The sequence below is a fragment of the Tenrec ecaudatus genome, chromosome 2, assembly GCF_050624435.1.
Source record: "Tenrec ecaudatus isolate mTenEca1 chromosome 2, mTenEca1.hap1, whole genome shotgun sequence".
In the NCBI taxonomy this organism is placed as follows: domain Eukaryota; kingdom Metazoa; phylum Chordata; class Mammalia; order Afrosoricida; family Tenrecidae; genus Tenrec; species Tenrec ecaudatus.
The window spans coordinates 144,393,001-144,413,997 of record NC_134531.1 but is presented as its reverse complement, the minus strand read 5'-3'; the positions used below and the strand labels follow the sequence as shown (position 1 = coordinate 144,413,997).

General features: G+C 40.3%; 2 protein-coding genes and 1 non-coding gene across 3 annotated transcripts in view; 1 reads left to right on the top strand and 2 right to left on the bottom strand.

Moving 5' to 3' along the window:
* The window catches only part of CDC25C (cell division cycle 25C), a 32,609-nt gene that overhangs the window by 7,019 nt on the left and 4,593 nt on the right, over window positions 1–20,997 (top strand). Inside the window, exons 7-11 of the mRNA XM_075541618.1 lie at window positions 731–829; window positions 4,667–4,819; window positions 15,167–15,277; window positions 16,923–17,024; window positions 19,809–19,871. Coding sequence (XP_075397733.1) covers window positions 731–829; window positions 4,667–4,819; window positions 15,167–15,277; window positions 16,923–17,024; window positions 19,809–19,871 — 528 coding nt within the window. The remainder of the gene's footprint in view (window positions 1–730; window positions 830–4,666; window positions 4,820–15,166; window positions 15,278–16,922; window positions 17,025–19,808; window positions 19,872–20,997) is intronic.
* LOC142441943 (U6 spliceosomal RNA) lies at window positions 2,684–2,790 on the bottom strand. The gene has a single exon (XR_012783220.1). It is a non-coding gene; the product is annotated as a U6 spliceosomal RNA (small nuclear RNA).
* Window positions 20,047–20,426, bottom strand: LOC142439329 (large ribosomal subunit protein eL43-like). Its single transcript, XM_075541619.1, has one exon. The coding sequence runs from the start codon at window positions 20,397–20,399 to the stop codon at window positions 20,121–20,123; it is 279 nt and encodes a 92-aa protein (XP_075397734.1). The 5' UTR covers window positions 20,400–20,426; the 3' UTR covers window positions 20,047–20,120.

Sequence of the window (20,997 nt, the reverse complement as noted above, 5' to 3'; positions counted from 1 at the left end):
GTCCCGTTGTTTTCTCCAGATGGTTCATCCAGCCTATCTTATTTAGACAGACCTGTAGAGATAATAACATGAACAAAAACAAGACAGAACAAAACCAAACAAAAAAATAAGGCAAAACAACAAGAAGCCAATGACAATAAACAACACAACAAGAAAGAAAAGCTTGTAGTTAGTTCAAGGACTGTTTGTTTGCCTTTAGGAGTGTTTTCTAGTGGAGTCTGTTGGTGTGCCAAACCCTGGCCCGAAAATCTTATTTTTGCTATTCCTTGGGGACTTCGTTGCGTCACTGTTCCCCTTACTGTTCTGTTGCACGCCCCTAGTGTTTTGCCTAGGTGTGGTAGGATCATGTTGGGCACAATTCCCGCACTGTGTCTCTAGTGTTGTCCCTTGCAGGGCTAATACTGGTCAATGAGGGATGTTGCGTCTCATAGTGGGGCCAGCCAAGTGGTCTTCTCTGTGGATTGGCTGCTCCGAGCAGGAATATCGTCCTCAAAGCTTGGTGTGCCAGGATGTGCTCCACTCTCTCACCCTCCCTTTCGTTTGCTCCCGTGTGCTCTGATCAGTCCCTCTCCCAGAGCTGCAGATTCAGTGCTGTCCTCTGAAATAAATTGTTCTGTTCCGGGGGGAGGGGCAGGTGTCCAGGAGTTGAGATTGGGGGCCCCAGGTTAAAATGTTTTTGGCAGACCTGCTAACACCTCTTTTCCCCTGACCATTGTACTTTTTGTTTTAGGAAGACAATGCCTTGAAGCCCTTGGAGTGGTTAGCATCCAGCAACCTAAGGCTCCAAAAGAGACCCAGGAGGCCTTCTCTGTCTCCCTTTTCTTTCCTGGTGAGTCACTGATATCAATTAAAGGTGAATGGCACATCTGGATTTATAACCTTTTGACTATTCTAAGCTGAGTGGGTGAAAAAAGAGACTGGAGAAATAAAGGGGAAGTATATGTCTTGTCATTTTGCTTAAACTTAAAACAGTACCAAAAAATTCTCAGACACGTTTTTTCCTCACCTGCTTTATTATTTAACTGTTTATTCCCCTGATTTAAAACGTACTATCTACTTTTTTTGTGGAATCCTTGATGACATAGTGGGTTACGAGTTGGGCTGCTGACTACAAGGTCAGGAGTTTGAAACCCACCGCTGTAGGCTCTATGGGCGGAAAGATGAGGCATTCGGCTCCGATAAAGATTTACAGCCTCAGAAACTGACAGGGGCCGGTCTACTCTGTCTTAGTGGGTCATTATGATTCCACATTGACTCAATGACAATAAGTTCAGGTTTTTGGTTTATCTACTTTTCATGAAGATGTTAAGACACACCCACAATAAAAAAGGAAACAGCTAACGGAAAAAAACAGTTATTTTATTGGAATTTCTTCATTTCAGTTTTATAGTTTCAGCTTTACTTTTTTTTTTCATTAAATCATTTCCCTGTTTATTTAAAAATCATAGGGTTGTGCGTCTATATAAAGTTTGTACATCTAGCAATATAAAATACCAACAGTTAAAAGAAAACACCAAAACCAAAATGAAGTAAAAACTCAAAATACTTTTGATTCAATTCTCTTTTCAAAGAGGAAAAAATAAATAAATGATGCGAGACTCAGAATTTTGGAGTGGTTGGCGTGCCTCTTCATTTTACTTTCTGACTGGCTGCCGGTATGCCAATGGCGATGGAGCTGAGCTGTCTGTGCCGCCGCCATAGCCGTTTGATGCTGGAAGAATCGCAACTGTAGCTGCGTGGGATTGCATAAAACTCCCTACTCCAGTCAGGTTAATAACAGCTGCTTGTTGAGCAAAGAAGGCCTGTTCTTGACTGGCTGAACCTTGTTCAGAACCCTGTTTCCCTGGTTAGTGAGGACTAGGTGTGGGCTGGTGAGGTGGTGGTTGTGGTGTAAACTGAGAGCTGCTGCTGCTGTTGCTGCAGAGTCTTAAAGATGAGTGAGCCACCAGGAAGCTGGAGTAGATTTAAGGGCCTGAGGTTTGCAGTATTTTTTAAGCCAACTGGAACTCCTGCTTGAGAATCAGCTTTACAATTTTATGTTGAAGTCATATATATGTAGTTTTAGATCCTCTTTTTAAAGTTAATATTACAAACTCTTGGTCAGTATTCTTAATGAGTGCTTTGTTTTTGTTCTAATGAATAGGCCATAATTGGCCTAAGCATGTCCCCATTGTTAGGCAGGTTATGGTATCCATTGTTTACTTCTATAAGTAATATTGTTAAGTACATGCGTGAGCACATAGCTGCACATATTTTTAGATTTTTTTTGGTTAGAATAGCAAACATAATTTCTGGGTTAAAGTGCTTAATTAAGGAGTCTATATATATTATCAAATTAAGGGATATGAATATACATTCTTATGGTCAAGCTGTAATTCATGTGATTTCTTATCATTATTTTAAAATTGTTAGATAAGTAAAAATATTTTATTTTGCAATAAACATATTAGTGAATTCGTTTTCTTGAATGGTCCTCGCTTGCTTTTCATAGACCACGGAGTCGATGTTTCATGAGAGCAACCGGGCTGTTCTCAAGATTGTGAGAGAGCCCTAATCATCTGTCGCGTTCTAAATGAATAAAGTTGGTCATACTGTAGATTTTTTATTTCTGGGAGAAGACCTGGAAGGATGGTTTATTTCTAGATAGTTTTTGTTTGTTTATTTTAATTTGATTAGTTTTTTTTTTTTTAAGGAACGCTTCACGAATTTGCGTGTCATCCTTGCGCAGGGGCCATGCTAATCTTCTCTGTATCGTTCCAATTTTAGTATATGTGCTGCCGAAGCGAGCACTGATTAGTTTTATTGATACATAATTCACATATACAGTAGTTTAAAACAAGACAGAGTTGTGTAAGCATCACTGCAATCTGTTTTGCTAGGTAGTTTTTATTTTCAGTAGTTTTGAGATAAACATCACATATCATACACTTCCATAGTTCAGTTGTAATTTTTTTTTGGCCTCAGTCACATTTTGTGTGGGGAGAAGAGGGTCCCCCACAAATCATGACAGGTCCCCTAGGCGCAATTGTACAGCGATAAGTAAAGATTACAGTAAAGTCACAGAGGGCATGAGAGGTAGAGGAGAGATCGGAATAATGGAGTCAGGCACAATTTATGGGAGCATGCTCACCTCAGCCCCGCTTTTGGTCCTCGTTCTAGGAGAGCCTAGTTCAGTTGTATTTTAATAGAGTTATATGTACATCACCACAGTCAGTTCTAGAACATCCTCCCCTTCTTGTATTCATTATTTGCTCCACATTTCCCTCCAACTCCCCGTGAGCCTCCCCACCCCCAGAACCCATTACACTAATCATTGTCTCTCTATATCGGCCCTTCCTATGCTTCATATACTGGAAAACATACATCAACAAACCACCAAAGAAGCAAACAACAAATATTTGTTAAAGTAATTTCTTTACTTCACACAAATAAGAATACACTTTCTTATCCTTATAAGTAATTTCATTCTTAATCTCTTACATTCATTGTTCCACAGATGGTTTAAAATGTTCTTTCATTCAGTGTGCTTGACGCAATGGACATATGCATGGATTGTGATAAGAGCTATATGAGCCCCCAGTAAAATGATTTTTAAAAAGAAAAAAGACCAGCAACAACATTAAAGTAAACCAGAGAAAAACACAGGGCATATTGGAAACTAGAACAAACACTGAATGGGTCAAGAGGGAGATCAAATGACAAGGTGCTACATCATAATCTATTTCCATCGGTCATAATCAAGTTTATAATCTCTGATACAAGGTTATTGATGTCCCTTAACTGTGGTCAGAGGGGGTCCACAGAGGCCTAATTATATAGGGACCCTGCAGGTCGATGTGGGCTCCCACTGCCATCCATCGCCCTCTGCAAATTGAGTGGTCACAATTTAAGCTCTGACACCTTTCCCTCCCTTGGGTTTGAATTTTGTTATTTGTCATCCCTGATCATCCAGGCTGGTCTGCTTCTTCCATGGGGGCTTAGTTAGCATCTCACTTAGGTGGCTGCTTGTTTGACTAAAAGCCTTTATTAGACTCTCAGACCCTATTATTTTTGGTAGCACCATCTGCTTTCTTCACCACACTTTGCTATAGCACCCAAACCTAAAATGATTTCTTCAGGAGGGCAAGCACTGAGCCAGGGCCACGTCATAAGGACTAATTGTTCTTGAATTGGGGCTAGAATTAAGTGGAACCCCAGAATCCATTCACTTGCCTATGAATTATATCTGGTTTGCTTTAGAGGCCTCATTATTTTATGACCAACATTATCTTTCATCCCCCTGGAGTATAAAATAGTTCTATTGATAGTGTCATTAATTTACCCAATGGCAATGAATTTAATATATTGTTGAGAAAAGGAAGGTACACAAGTGTAGACCAGCTCTAAACCAAAATCCATGAGTTGTTGATTTGTATAGATTGAACTCTGATGGTGAAAGTCTGTCTACATTAGCCATTGGGGTTGGTGATTGGGGGAAATTTCCAGGAACATTCATTCACAAGGGCAGACCCTTACCTATCAGATTAAGATGTGTCATGGTAAAGCAACAAGGGCATTAACATTGTAAATATATGGTGTTTTGGAGCCACCTTCTTTGGATACCCTCAAAGCAAGGGATTCTAACCAAGGTACTAGATAGTTTTTAATGTTGTCATATACTTGATAGGACAACGGAAGCTTGGAAAATGAAATGAAAGATCTGGGCAGTCCCATTACTACAGTTCCACAGTTGGATAAAAATCTAGAACTAGAAGACCAAGCAGAGGATATTTCAGATGACATGATGGAGTTTTCCCTGGAAGATCTGGAAGATGCAAAGGTAGAGTGACCTCTTTTTAAATCATTTTATTGGGGCTCATGTAGCTCTTTACACAATCCATACATCTATCCATTGTGTCAAGCACATTTGTTGCCATAATCATTCTCAAAACATATTCTTTCTCTTGAGTCCTTAGTATCAGCTCCTCACTTTTTCCCCCTCTCTCTCCACCCTCCTTCCCTCATGAACCCTTGATTATTTTAAATTTATTATTTTTTCATGTCTTACACTGTACGATGTCTCCCTTCATCCACTTTTCTGTTGTCCACCCCCCAGGGAGGGGGTTATATGTCGATTATTGTAATCAGTTTCCCCTTTCTCCCCCACTTTCCCCTTATCCTCCTGGTATTTCTACTCTCATTGCTACTCTCAGTATTATTTATCTGTCCTGGATTCCTTGGGCTTCCAGTTCTGATCTGTACCAGTGTACATCCTCTGGTCTAGCCGGATTTGTAGGGTAGAATTGGGATCATGATAGTGGGAGTCAGAAAGTATTAAAGAACTAAAGGAAATGTGTCATCGGTACTGCACTGCACCCTGACTGTCTCATCTTCTCCCCCGTAACCCCCCGTAAGGGGATGTCCAGTTGCCTACAGATGAACTTTGGGTCTCTACTCTGCACTCCCCCTCATTCACAATGATCAGATTTTTTGTTCTTTGATACCTGATCCTATCGATACCTCGTGGTCACACAGGCTGGTGTGCCTCTTCCATGTGGGCTTTGTTGCTTCTCAGCGAGATGACTATCTTCAAGCTTTTAAGACCCCAGACACTGTATCTTTTGATAGCCGGGCACCATCAGCACCATTTACTTATGCACCCTCTTTGTCTTCAGTGATCGTATAGGGAAGATGAGCTTCATGGAATTCCAGGTTAATAGTGTTAAGTGCCCTTTGCCTCCTAGTTCCTTCCTCTATTTCCTTTTACTTTCCTCTTGTCCCACTAGCATGCTCAGCCTTCATTTGGGTTTCAGTAATTCCTCTCGGTTACATTGCCCTTGATCAAACCGTACCAGGCCTCCTACACCCTCCTCACCACTGGCTTTGATCACTTGTTGTTCCCTTGTCCCTGGGTTTATTAACACCCACTTCCTTTCCCCTGCCTCCCCCTTTCCCATGCCCTCTGGAACTGTCAGACCTGTTGTTTTCTCCTCCAGATCGTTTATCCTGCCTATTTTATCTAGATAGACCTGCAGAGATACTAATATGCACAAAAAACAAGACAGAGCAAAACAAACTAGCAAAAGAAAACAAAACCACAAAAAACCAATGACCAAATAAGAAAAGCCTGTGAATAGTTCAGTGTCTGTTTGTTGAGCTTTAGGAGTGTTTTCCGGTTGAGTCTGATAGGGTGCTACCCCTTGGCCTCAAAGTCTGTTTTTAGTACTCCCTGGGGACTTCGTTGCTCTGTTCCCTTTGCTGTTCTGTTGCACGCCCTTAGTATTTTGAGTCAGTGTGGTGGGGTCAGATCGGGCATAATTTCCAAATTGTGTCTCCAGTGTTATCTCCTTATAGTGCTATGGGACAGTGAGGGATGTCGCGTCTTGTAGTGGGGCCGGCCCTGTGGTCCTCTCTGTGCTTTGGCTTCTCTGAGCAGGAAAATAGTCCTCAGGACTTGGGCCAAGATATGTTCCAGGTAGAGTGATCTCTCATGGTAATTTTGCACCCTACACGTTCTTTCATTCATTCTTGGACAAATAGGATTGTTTCTCTACTGTGTTCGAGCCATTACTGCAAGTCCTTAAAGAACTCAAGAAGACATTCTCTGTGTCCTATGAGCCACCTAGCTGACAAATGTGAAGTCACTGTGGAAATGTTCTGAGTGTTGAGTGAACAAACGTCCAGTTAGCAGTTCGAGTAGCTCCTAGACTCATCAGTGTAATCTGACATCATTGATGCCCCCAGATAATAGCGGTGCATGGAATAACCTAGCACGATTTTCCAGGACTCTTGATGTATTCTGCTTATTTTTGTTATGGTTGAGATTATATAGGAGTCCTGGTGATGCAGTAGTTAGGTGCTTGGTTGTTAGCCAAAAGTTTGGTAGTTGGTACTCAGCAAGCTGCTTCATGGGAACAAGATGTGGCACGGTCACCATGAGTCTGAATGGACTCAACAGCAATGGGTTTGGGCTCATTTTAATTTTTGGTTGAGAATATGCACAGCAAAAATTGCACCAATCCAGTAGTTTCTGTGTGTGCAATTTATTGGCATAGATTGCATTCTTGATCCCTTTGCCGAGCTGTTCTTCCCCATACACATGAACTCAGTGTCCTCCAAGGTTCCTGTGTCAGCTTTTCAGGGTGCTGTTGTCACTTGGATCCCGTGTCGGTTGTCCTTAAGAGTGCATAATACTGAAGGCAAACATTTACTAGTTAAACTAAGCTATTGCTTGGTTTTAAGAAGACTTCAGGGGGTATTTTTTGTTTGCAGTTTTAAGATGATCTCAAAGTAATAGTTTCAGAGGTTCATCCAGCCTCTGTGGTTCCAGGAAGTCTGGATCCATGAGAATTTCAAATTCTAGTCTGCATTTCCCACTTCCCAAGTGCTTTATATGCAGTCTTTTTTTTTTTTAATTGAAATGTCAGTCTCGCAAAAAATTAATCCTTTTAAAGGATTCAATTCAGTGGCATTTACTATATTTACATTGTTGTATGAACACACTACCTCTCTCTACTTTCAAAACATTTTCATCACCCTAAAGGGAAGCCATTTATCCCTTAAATAGTTGGTTCCTATTTCCCCAGTTTTTCAGCCCCTGCCTATATACCTCTATCTCTATATCCCTAAGAATTTAACTATTTTGAAAATTTCATATAAATGGGAACATATAATATGCGACCTGACTTCTAAGGTTCATTCACTTTGTAACATATATCACAACTTTATTCCTTTTAATGGTTAATGAAGAATTCAATTGTATGTATGTATCATGATTTATCCTTTCATCAGTTATTATTGTTTCTACCTTTTGGTTGTGTATAGTGCTATCAATAACATTCATGTGCATGTATTCGTTTGAGTGCCTGTCTCAGGTATTTTAGATATATACTAGGGGGCTTCAAAAGTTCATGGAGAATATGCATTTCTTCACAAGCTTTTTTTTTGAAACCCCTTTGTACCTAGGAGTTGCATTTCTGGGCCTTAGGGTAACTGTGTAGCTTTTTAAAGAACTGCCAAATTATTTCACAATGTATTCTAGAATATCTGGAGTTTATAGCATATTGACTTTATTGATATGTGAAAGAAAGTTTCTAGAACATTTAACATTTCTTAGTTAACTTTATTTCTTTGAAATAATATTTGTGGGGAATGTGTTTTGAAATTTTAATCTTTCAAGGCAAATATGGTGTAGTGGGGTTTCCACGCTTGGATTTTCGTCTTCATTCATTTATCAGTGTTGGGACCATGAGCAAAACACTTAACCACTCAAGGCCTCAGTTCCTCATTTATAAAATAGAATTACTATAAAACATCCTTAGTACAACTGTAGTGCACATGACACAAGATTAAAAGTAGTTTGTAAATACTTCATGTACTTTATTATTTTAATAACTAAGTAGCCACCATTGATAGAGTAAACCAACCTCTAACAATATTGGGTTCACAGGTACAACTATATGGCTGTAATATGTAAAGATTATAGTAAAGTCATAGAGAATAGGAGAGAGAGGCAGGAGAGTAAAATAAAGGAGTCAAACACATTTCACAGCAGCATGCTCACCTCAGCCCCTCTTGGTGGTCCACATGAAGGTGGGAGGTGAGAGGAGGAGAAAGAGACGTATATTTCTAACCAAGGTTTATATATCTTTAAGGGTCATGCAAGCCCCCTGATTACAGGTAACCACATGCATAACAAGAAGTGGTGTACCATAGGCAATACAAATTTGGGAGGGGACGATCTAGGGGTGTACATGCAATAGGAAGGGGAGGGAGTAAGGGTAAGCATGTGACAAGATGGGCAGACCCTAGATTCAAGATGGCAGGCTAACCTTGGTGACCCTTAAGAGGACTCTACCTTGACTCTGGGCTCTCCTTCAGGGAAACAAGCCACTGTCCTTATCAGAAGGGAGTGGGCCCTACTTAGAGTGGGACAAACTATAGTCTGATTGCTCTAAATGACTGATAACCCTCAGGGAGATTAGCCTCTAAGCAGCTTGCCTTGACTTCCAAGTGTACAGTCATTTACCATGTGATGCAAGCAGTGTCCTCGGATTGACATACATTTGGGGGAGACAACCTGGGCAAAAACCCTTTTGTAGCCGCAATTAATTTGTCAGTGTGGTGGTGTGCATGTTGCTGAAATTTATGTCTCTGGTATTTAAAATATCAGCAGGATCATCGGTGGTAGCACATAAAACAAAAGTCCTTCTAAATGGACCAGTAAGCAACATCATCATTAACAGAGAAAAGATTGGAATTGTCAAGGGTTTCATTTTACTTGACTGCACAATCAATGCTCATGGAAGTGGTAGTCAAGAAATTAGATGGCATATTGTATTGGACAAATTTGCAAAAGATCTCTAAGGTGTTGAAGAGCAAATGTTATGATATATAAGGTGCACCTGGCCCATGACATGGTATTTGCCTCAGATGCATGTGAATGCTGGACAATGAATAAGGAAGTCATCAAAGAACTGATGCATTTGAAATATGATGTTGGTGATGAATATTGAATATGTCATGCGCTGCTCAAACCAAGAAATCTGCCTCGGAAGAAATACAGCAGAGTGCTTCATGGACACTAGAATGGCGAGATGTTTAGTCGCACATACTTTTGCACAGGTTTTCAGTAAGAACCAGTCTGTACAGGAATACACCATGCAGGGTCAACAAGTATCAGGAGGCCTCAATGAGAAGGGTTGGCCCAGTGACTGCAACAGTTGTGAGCATGGTGCAACCCTGGTCAGTGTTTTGTTCTGTTGATGAAGAACGGACTTAATGGCACCTAACTTCAATAATAGAAGTTGAGTTCAACACTCAGTAAATATTTATTGTGAGAGTTCCTTACTTGTGTTAGGCATTGTACTCAAGAGCTAGGGACAGAATCATGATTAATTCAGACAAAATTCCTAATTTCATTAATTTAATTAGTTAGTTTCAGCTCTTAGCTTTTATTAATGTAAGGTGCCTACCAAGTAAGCACTTGGCATATATCTGCTGAATGACCAAATGATTCCCAAGATGAACCAGCTAGAAGTCCACACATTGGGGCTATGGCTGGTTAACCACCTAGGCTGCAAACCAGACAGCTACATCTAGAAATGTCATGCTAAGATAATAATTCCACACATCACATTTTGAAGACATGAGGCCCATATTGAGCTCCTCTCCCCACCACGAGCACAGCAGTCAGAGGAGGTTGAGTTTCTTGGGGAAATATGAAAGGCAAAGATGCCACAGATGACAGGGGGAAGAAATCTCTGAGAATTCCCTAAAAGCCAAGTGGGGACCTGGCCTTGTTCTTCCCCCAAATACAGAAAACTGGTGGGTCAGCAACAGCATTCTCTGGCAGCCGCCTTACCAGGACATGAGTGTCTCAGCCAGGATGCTCCCTACTCCCCACTAAAGATGTGGAAGGGAAAGAACGTCTACAGAAGCAGTGCGAAGTAGATGGGGAGAAAGATGGACGGCCCCGACAAGTCGGCCCTGGCTTTTGGCCCCGAGTGCCCCACAGATATTGAAAGGTAGTTCTATAAAATGTCACTGCAAAAGTAAAATGTTCCATGTCTCCAGAGCCCCCCAACGTGCCACATCAACCCCCAGATGTACGTAGCAGAGCCCAAAGGCCACACTTTGGAAAAAAGAAAAAATGAGAATAAGCCCTGTTCTCCAAAGAGAAGGAACTGACAGCTCCTGGGCCTTGCGCAAGTGGGCCTGTGTTCTGTAAAGCATGGCCCAGTTCTATGTGAGAGGCTCACCTTTTGTCTCCCAGCATCTTAGTCTCTGTTCTAGGGAGGTCAACTTCTCATTCTTGAAAGACAAGACATACCACGTGAGTTAAAGTCTGTGATCTTCTTGCAGCTGGTGAATACCTCAGTGTCTTCCCGATTGAACCAGTCCTGCTGACTCCCCCACGGCACTGGGGCCACTTGTCCCGCCATGGCATCTGCCTAAGGAAGCTCCTAATTCCATTTGTTAAACTTTTTATTGAGATGGGCGTGGTCATTGTACTGATTGTTTTCATGCGTCTTTTGATTTTCATCATTCTTAGGAGGCTTTAAAAAAATAGTTTTATTGGCATATAATTCACATATACAATTTAATAGCTTAATCATCTTAAGAGTTGTGCAGTCATCACCACAGTCAATCTCAGAACATTTCTTCCTCCTCATCCTCCTCGTTAGCGCCCATCTCCTTCACAAGCTTTTAAGAGCCTGGTCACTACTCATCAGAGCAGGATGTACAGTGTGGTCTTTGTGAGCTATGCTCATGTCCATTGAGGGATTGCTAATTTTTGTTTCCATTTGGATTGCTAATTTTCATGGAGCCTGTTTTTATTCTTTCATTAAAAAAGACAGACTACATAAGCAAATAGATCTATAAATGAACAAGATAATAACAGATGGTCAAAATTGCTGTGAATGACAAGGTGGTTTTTTTGTTAAGGACTTAGAAGTAAAGGGAAAGGTACTGTTTTTCACTCAGACTTGAGTAACCTGGAGAAATATGACACTAGTTTGAATGTGTAAAGAAGGGAGAATATAGAGAATAAGATATATTCTATTTTTGATGAAGTAGACACTAGGTTCAGGGATGATGTCATTCAAGAATCCGAAAAGGATTTACAGTACTTTTATATATCTGTTCACATTTTAAAAGGGGAGGTTGTCTGCTCCCATAAATTTTCATAGCGTCAGAAACCCTATAGGATATAGTAAGTTTTGCGTTGAGATGCTAACCACAACCACAGGGTCCACAGTGTGAAATCACCATGTGCTCTCGGGAGAACGACGAGGCTCTCTGATACCGTAAAGAGTTTCTGTCGTGGAGACCCACAGAGGCACGTAGTGAGGTTTAATGAGTCAGAAGGGACTAGATGGCAGTGAATTTTGGTTTTGTTACTGAAGCTTCCTGATTGGAGCTTGGCTCTTCAGATGTCTTTATTTTATTTGTAACCTTTATTGTGAATTAGGTGAAGGTTTACATTTTGTTTGAATTCATCCATTGCGACCCCTCATTGTACCATCGCTCCGCTCTCTTCCTGTGTTGCTTATATTGACTTCTCCCTCCTCTAATCCTATGAGTTTTGTGCTTGGACAAATGTTGACACACACACACACACACACCCGTTATTTTTTTAGCAGTTTTATTGGCATATAATTGATATATCATACAATTCAGTAGTTCAGTCAAATCAAGAAGAGTTGTGCACTCATCACCACAGTCAGTTCTAGAACATTTCCTTCGTTCTTGTACTCACTACAATTAGCTTCCCATTTTCCCCCAACTGCCCCTGCCATCCCACAAGGAACAATAATCCAGTTACTGTCTATAGGTTGACCTACCCTGGGTTTCATATACAGAAAAATATTAAAAAACAGATGCACCTATTGAGACAGCAGGTAGAATAAGGGTTCCTGAGGGTACTGCGGGGGAGGGTGGACGGTAAAGGGGAGATGATATCAAGGAGTTCAAGAAGAAAGAATGTTTTTAAACTGATTGTAATAGTACCGTACATACTCGATTATAAGCCAACCCACCTAATTTTACCACAAACACTGTATTAAAAGTGTGCTGAAAAACTTGGCTTATACACGAGTATATATGGTAATTGTACAAGACTGTTTGATGTGATTGAACTATGGAATGATAATGATATTATACCAATTGACCTTGGTGTCCACCTAGTTGATGGTCCTGATCTCCCAGGCCCAGCGACTCATTCCCTGAAAATACTTGGTTTTGTCTAAGAAGTTGTCATAACTTTGCCCCCTGTGTGCTCCACCACATTCATGGATATATTTGTAGCAAATGTAAAAGGATACACACACACACTGTCAAACTTATGTATATTTGTGGGTATGCACCCACTCTACCTCCTGTACCTGTTTGGCCTGCATGTCTCTCCAAGCATCTAGTGGTAGATCACCACTAATGCAGTATTATTTATAAAAAAAGAATTTGTCTCTGTTTTCGTTAACTCTTGCAAGTGGCCTCCCTGCCTCCATCATTTTTTTTCTTAACCCCTTTATACATTTTTAATTTTATCAATATTAGTTTAATATATTTTCTTTATAATCTTGCATGGTACACTGGTTAAGGGCTATACTGGTAACTAAAGGTTGACATAAAAGCTAAGACTAATCCTTTCTGACTCCATCTCCCAATCTGATTGAAGAAGGACTTTGAGATGACATGCGATTAGTGGGAAAAAGCATTGCAACAGTGGCACTGTTAATGGTGTCCAACCAGCAGCGGTGGCATCCCGAGGCAAGTGCTTCCGTAGATAGTTGCAGTTTGGCCAAGCCTTTGTTTTCCAGCCATACTGGTGATTCTTTTATTGATTTGGGTTATTTGCTGCTAAATTCTGACGAGAACGTCTGTAAACTCGTTAAGCATGGTTTCGGCTTTTTATTCTGTGGGGTCCCCCAGCCCCCACCTCTCGCTGGTCTCCCGATAAGAACATAAATTCCAGGAAGGCGTAAAGCAACCTGCTCTGCCCTGCTCAGCACGGCATCTCCAGTACGTAGTACACCACCCAGCACTTAGCCGGGGCTCAATAAATATTTTTAAATGAACAAATCAAATCACTAAGGGGATACTCAGCTCCAAGAAATTCACTTCTTATAATGTGTTTATTACGAAACCTACTGCTACGCCACTTGTTGGATAGTGGGCTCTCAATTGATAATAACTTCGTGAGAAAGAATCTCAATTAAAGAAAAAGAGCCCACCATACAGCTTTAATCTGTTTTAAAAGCCAATGAACAGTCCTTTGCCATTTGTCTACATTCACAAAACAAAACTTCTGGACTACTTCCTAGGGTCAGTCTACTTGAAACCCACTCTCCATACAACCTGTAAGGAGCTCTGGCCACACGATGGTTGGACACTCAGCTTCCACCTACCAGCTGCTCCTCGGGAGGAAAGACCTGGGATTCTGCTCCCATAAAGATGATAGCCTAGGAAACCCCATGGAGTCCTCTGTGAGTAGAAATCTGCTTATGTCACACAATAGCAAATATATTATCCACATGATACAATTAAAAATGGTGTTTCTGAAACGGAAGGATTTTCAGTCAACAAAGATTATCTTCATGATGTACTAAGGAGCACTGGTCATGCAGTAGTTAAATACTTGACTATAATTGGTGGTTCACAAGCTTAGGGGTGCTAGCCTGGAGATCTGCTTCTTCCAGAAAGACCATCTGTACAGCTCTGGCATTCTCTGGGAAATTCTGTTCCCTTCTAGTCGTGGGCCATGTGAAGCTAGCCCCCTTGACTTCACCAATCTCTCAGCTTTGTCTCCTCAGTCACAGGACTTCTGCGGTTGGTAGCTGTCTTCCCCATTTGTTGGTGTGGTCTTTACGTATGAAAATGGAGAGTGGATGCTTGTCTGACGTTTGCCTCGTGGTCATTTTCTTTGGCTAACCAGAGGTCAGATATGGCCATGCAGTTTACAGTGTTGGTTTCTGGAAGAATATGGAAATTTAAAGTTTTTATTATTTTAATTGTTTTTGCTTATTCTTGTGTGAAATGGTGAAAATGAATGTGATTAATGTATATTTTGAGCTCAGGGGACAAATCACCCCTTGAATTTCTCAGAGCTGCTTAGTGAAAATGGCTGACAGAAGGCCTGGCCCTTGCTTGAGACAATGCAGCCAGAGGCCTAAAGCAATATTTTTTATCAATGGAATAGTTTAGATAAGGATTGACTTGACTGTTTTAAGGATTGAGTTTAGGATCTGGCTCTACTTCCTAATGCCGCAACCCTTTAACACAGTTAACTCATGTTATGGTGACCCCAACCACAACATTATTTTCGTTGCTACTTCGTGACTGTCATTTTGCCACTGTTATGAATCAGGTGACCCCTGTGAAAGGGTCATTGGACTACCCCCCCAGGTGTCGCGACCCACAGGTTGAGAACCACTGGACTAGAGGTATACATCTGATAGAAATGCAGCCGTCTGAGGAGAAAGGTATCATGAGAAGGGGAAGAAGAGCGCCCGCCACCTAGCGCATTTCTTATCAAACGTTGAGCATTCGTAGAAATCACCTCTTACTCAAATCATTTTACTTCAGGAGGACTTGACATCGGGGATCTCCCAGAGAATGTTGATGCTGTTGGTCTGCAAGCATGCTTTGAAGAGTACAAACTAAGGATTTTAATATTCCCAAACAGACATCCTGCAACAGAAGCTGCCTGTATCGCTCCCCTTCGATGCCAGAGAATTTGAACAGGCCGCGACTGACGCAGGTGGTAGTGTTCAAGGATAACCCAATACCAGATCAGGTAAAATAGAAGCATTATTCAGCCGTAACACGTTTGGGGAGTAAGCACTTTTTAAGATGAGGCTGTGTTAGTCTTTTGCTCAGAGTCTACTACGTCTTTGCAGGGTGAGGAGTATTTCAGTACATATCCTGTAGATCATTCACTCCTTTTTCTCTCATTCCCATCTTTCCCTTTGCTTTCTTTTCTCTTGTATGGAGAGAGAATATTAACAGTAAATATCAATTACTATGTTATGCTTTTGGAAATGATGTCATCATGGTTTCTTCCCAACCTTTTTCTTTAAGACCTGAGAAGAATACAAGGGATTTTTTTTACCCTGCAGTCCTTTTGCTATTTTTATTAAAACAGACTTCAGCTTATATTTATTACATGTGCTCTGCCAGAAACATTTAATACTATTGCAAGAACTTGTAGAAAAAATAATTGTTGATAGAAAAATCATAGTAAGAGCAAACCTCCAAACCTTCCTTTGTGGGCCATATGAGAACAACCAGAACCATAGGAAGAAGCTAGCCAGTCTCTTCCTTTGTATGTGCTATGTTGTATTTCTCTCTTTCCCCAAACAGAGATCCCCCAGCGTTTAGACAACGTATCCCCATGGGTGAACAAAGCACAGAGTAGTAACTTAGAATTCAGCTGCATAAGCCAGTGTGGAGTGGTGAGTGATAAGGTCTTCCCGTGTCTTGTATCATTTTAGTGGGAAAAGAAATGGAACTTAAATTTGATGAAGTGAAATTCATTTCCAGACAGGATTAATAATAGAATTCATTGATCTTCACCACCTTTTGTGAATAGTGAAGAAAATGATTATCAGTGAGATTCCAGCCCCAGCTACAGATAGAATTACAATATACAAAGCTAAGCAAATTTAGATCTACATATTACATGCTTTTCAAATGGCAAAAATACAAAAAAAGTTAAGTATTACAAAAATATTTCAGGAAAAATGCATAGTCTTAAATACATCATAAACAAAAACAATGTTGGCTAAAATGCAGTCTGAAACATCCTATAGCAGACTGGTTGGCTTGCAAGCAACTTCTGAAAAACTCATACTTTGATCCCCTTCCTCGATCTTAAAAAGAATCTTATGCCCTTTATGTTGTCGTGAAATTTAGGCACTTAGAAAATGAAATAAGTATGTGTAAAGTATCCATAATCCCAGAGGCTAGAGATAATTTCTTTCCTGTTTTTTTTTTTTTTTTTGGCTAGAGATAATTTCAACAACTATTAGCACCCATATATCTAAGTTTTGTTGGTTTTTTTTATTTGGTTCAGGCATTTTTCTATGTAATTTTTTTTATCATTTACTAACATGGCATTACAAAGAACTTATTTTTTGTGCTACTTAATTATAACAAACTTATTTTCATGCGAATAAAATTTATGTGCAACATCTCTTTTGTTATCTTGTAGAATTTGGATTTGTTTAACCAAGACTGTTATTTATTAATAAATTAGTAAATTTTCTCTATTATAAACATACTGGAGTTTACCTTTATAGCTAAATCTCTCTATATATCTTTGTTTCTGTAGGGAAACAATCATTAAATCTGAAAGTATACTTTTTTTTTAGTTTACTCTCTCCATCCCTTATTTTTAAGCCTTTTAAAATGACAAAGGGATGCGGCCTTGTCTTTTTCAGGGCCTAGCTCTCAAGAAGACAGTCTCTCTCTCTAACATGAGTGTCACTCAAATGCTGGAGGATGATTCTAACCTGGGATGTTTGATTGGTGATTTCTCCAAGGTAAGATTGGTTTATACTCATTCTGTTTTCCAAAGATCAATTTGGTATTTGGGTCATGCTTGCAGAAGATACCAGATATAATTATTTGTCATCACCAAATACGCTTTGATAACCTACTACGTTCTAGTGTTAAATTTAGTTACTAATCCTTTTCAGTGAGGAAGAATTCCTTTTTCATTGTGAGATCATTCCAAATTCTGGGGGAACTCTGAGGCTTTTGGCCTTTTATTTTTCTTGTTGTTGGGTGTTAATGAGTCCATCCCGACACATAGTTACCCTGACCCCATGTACAACCAACAAAACAAAACACTGCCTGGTCCTGGTCCAGCCAGCCAGTGCCAACCTCCCTCCTTTAGGGTCTCCCTCCTTTTCACTGACCCTCCACTTTACTAAGCATGATGGTCTTCTCCAGAGACTGGTCTCTCCAAATAACATGTCCAAAGTACATGAGACACAGTCTCCCAGCTTGTTTCTAAGGAGCATCTTGGCTGTACTTTTCCAAGACAGATTTGTTTGTTCTGACAGCCCATGGTGCGTTCGTTATTTTTCGCTAACAGCGTCATTCAAAGTCGTCGATTCTCCCATGCCCTTTCTTACTCATCGTCCAGCTTTCACATGCATAAAGGGGCTTTAAAAATACTCTGACTTGAGTCCCGTGCATTCTAGTCCTCAAAGTGACTGCTTTGTCTGACACTTTAAAGAGAATTTTTTTAAAAAAAACATTTTATTATGGGCTCATACAACTCTTATCGCAATCCATACATATACATACATCAATTGTATAAAGCACATCTGTACATTCTTTGCCCTAATCATTTTCTTTTTTTTTTTCTCCTCTTTTTTTATATTTTATTAGGGGCTCATACAACTCTTATCACAATCCATTCATATGCATACATCAATTGTATAAATAAAGCACATCCGTACATTCCCTGCCCCAATCATTCTCAAAGCATTTGTTGTCCACTTAAGCCCTTTGCATCGGGTCCTCTTTTTTTTCCCCCCTCCCTCCCCACTCCCCCCTTAAAGAGAACTTTTATAGCAGATTTGCCTAGTGTAGTATACCCTTTGTTTGTTTAATTTTGTGTTTAGAATATACACAGCAAAACCATACCGATTTAGCCATTTCTACATGTACAATTCAGTTGGTTACATTATTTGAGTTGTCCAACTATCACCACTAAAATGTCTATCTCTAGTCTTTTGAGTGGTCACCGATCACACATGGATACTTCTTACAAGAACAGTGCTCAAAGCAGATTGGGGGAGCTAGTCTACTGTTTGGTTTTAAGAAGACGTTAAGGGATATTTTTGTTTTAAAGCTTAAAGATGGTTGGCAATGGTGTCAAAGGAAATCTGGAGACAATAAGAATTTGAAATTCAATTTCACAGTTTTCCCCTTTTGATCAGGCTTAGCTTATAGATTTTGGTTTGTTTTTTTTTTAGCTTAGATTTTGTAATAAAAATGTTCATTAATGATGACTACTGTTTCCATGGGTGTTGATTGTGGATCCAAGTAAAATGAAATCTTTTTTTTTGCGAAGGAATTCTTTTTTTCTTAACAATTTATTAGGGGCTCATACAACTCTTATCGCAGTCCATACATATACATACATCAATTGTATAAAGCACATCTGTACATTCTTTGCCCTAATCATTTTTTTTCTCCTCTTTTCTTTTTTTACATTTTATTAGGGACTCATACAACTCTTATCACAATCCATACATATACATACATAAATTGTATAAAGCACATCCATACATTCCCTGCCCCAATCATTCTCAAAGCATTTGCTCTCCACTTAAGCCCTTTGCATCAGGTCCTCTTTTTTTTTCCCCTCCCTCCTCTCTCCCCCCTCCCTCATGTGCCCTTGGTAATTTATACATCGTTATTTTGTCATATCTTGCCCTATCTGGAGTCTCCCTTCCCCGCCTTCTCTGCCATCCCTCTCCCAGGGAGGAGGTCACAGGTGCATCCTTGTAATCAGTTCCCCCTTGCAAAGGAATTCTTAATTCTATTTATTTTTTAAGCCCTAGGGAATTATATATATGTATGTATATATATTAATCATTTTATTGGGGGCTCCAACAACTCTTGTCACAATCCACACATCAATTGTATCAGGCACGTTTGCACATATGTTGCCCCCATTCTTTTCTAGACATTTACTTTCTATTGAGCCCTTGGGATCAGCTTTCATTCTCTCCCCCTCCCAACTCACCGTCATAAATAACCCCCTGCTATTATTTTCCTTGACTGCTATCTCCCTTCCCCCATGTTTTCTGCTATTCTCCCCCCTGTAGAGAGGTGTATATATCGTTGATGTGAATAAACAATTCTGCCGTATTACTTAATCATTCTGGGTCGCTTAGCTTATGGAATTTCATTTTTTCACTGCAGATAATTTCTTGTAAGATTTTACTTTGACACTTTTTCCTTCTGCATTCTGTACTACGATCTTTGTGCTAGGGGGTTCAAAAGGTTTGTGGGGAAAGTCTCTTTTCTTCTTTTTTCTCTTATCAAGTCTATTATCTTTTGATCCCATGGAGCTTCTTGAAGCCCCTCACATTTGTAGCCAAATCTTAAAGTCTGTGCACTAATTAGTTCCTTGGGATCAGTTCTTAGAGACGGAATGGCTGTGTGCATTCACAGCACAGAGAGCGTTGATTTCTCTAGGCTCCCTGAGGTTTTAAAAGTCAATTGATAAGGATAATATGTGCGTCTTTAATCTCAATCTTGGGTGTGGAATGCTTGCTGTTGCTTCAGCTCTGGGGTATTTCTAGGTGTATGCACTGCCAACCGTGTCCGGGAGACACCAAGATCTGAAGTACGTCAACCCAGAAACGGTAAGCAGATTTTTTGGAGATGGTGTCTGGTTACGTAAGCTGCCATCTGGACTTTCTGTCCCAGAAAATCCTGATTCCATTTGTATTTTTTCCCTAGTGCTCAACTCACATGATTTCCTTTTTCAACTCTAAAGCTGTATTAAAGGATTCTCTTCTAACCCATTGTTCTTTGTCCTTTTGTTTTTATTTTTTATTTTTTTAAATTAACCCATTTATTACAGGCCAGAGAGGTTTCAGATAGTGGAGCTTCTACTGGTCTTTCAATTCCTTCAGTCTTCTGATGGCAAACTTTACTGTGACAGCAGAGGTGGTATTGTAGGTCCAGGCCCCACTGGCAACTGTCTTCATGCCGGAACCACAGTGCCAGATGCCCACGGCGCGTCTCTTCATCTTGGTTTTGCCGCAGAAGGAGCAAGTGTACTTGGCATGTTGGCTGATTTCAATTTTCTTCACCATTTTCCTGAGGGAGGCGCCGTAACGGGTCCCATATTTGCCCACGATCCCGACCTTCTTGGTGCGTTTGGCCATCTTGCCGCAAACTAGTCCCGAGCCAGAGAGCGTCCTTTTGTTTTTAATTAAACAAACGACACGTAGTTGTTATAAAAGGAACGAGAGAGAGGAAAAGAAGGGAGAGGCGGAGAATATAAAGACAAACAGGAAAAAAAACTAAAAATCACTCAGTTTTGGGCAACTGTCTAGTTGGAATATTACCATTCATTTTATGTCTGTTATACCAGGGTAATTATTAATAGTATTAATAATCTCAAAAGAGTACAGGTTTACCTAATAGCTAAGTGATCATCTAACCTACCCATAATCTTGCCATCAGAAATAGTACTCCATACGATTTTCTCTATGGCCTTCTGGATTTTATTTGACCGGGTGTTTTATGAAGATGAGATCATGATGTACATGTAATGCTGCAGCCAGCATTACTGTAAGATGTTGTAAAACCAAAAATAAATCAGTTGCCATCATGGTGGTTTTTGTTCACAGCTGCCCTTTGCTGTCACAGTGGACCTGTGCTCTACAGGTTGCCAAGGGCTGCTTTCTTGGAAGGCTCTCCAGGCCTTTTGAGGCGCCCTTCGTGGACTCCTACGGTCAGCCTTGCATGGGCAGCCGAGCA

Bases quoted from the DNA above. Each gene is read 5' to 3' on its own strand.
- LOC142439329 (XM_075541619.1), bottom strand. From the start codon at position 20,399: ATGGCCAAACGCACCAAGAAGGTCGGGATCGTGGGCAAATATGGGACC.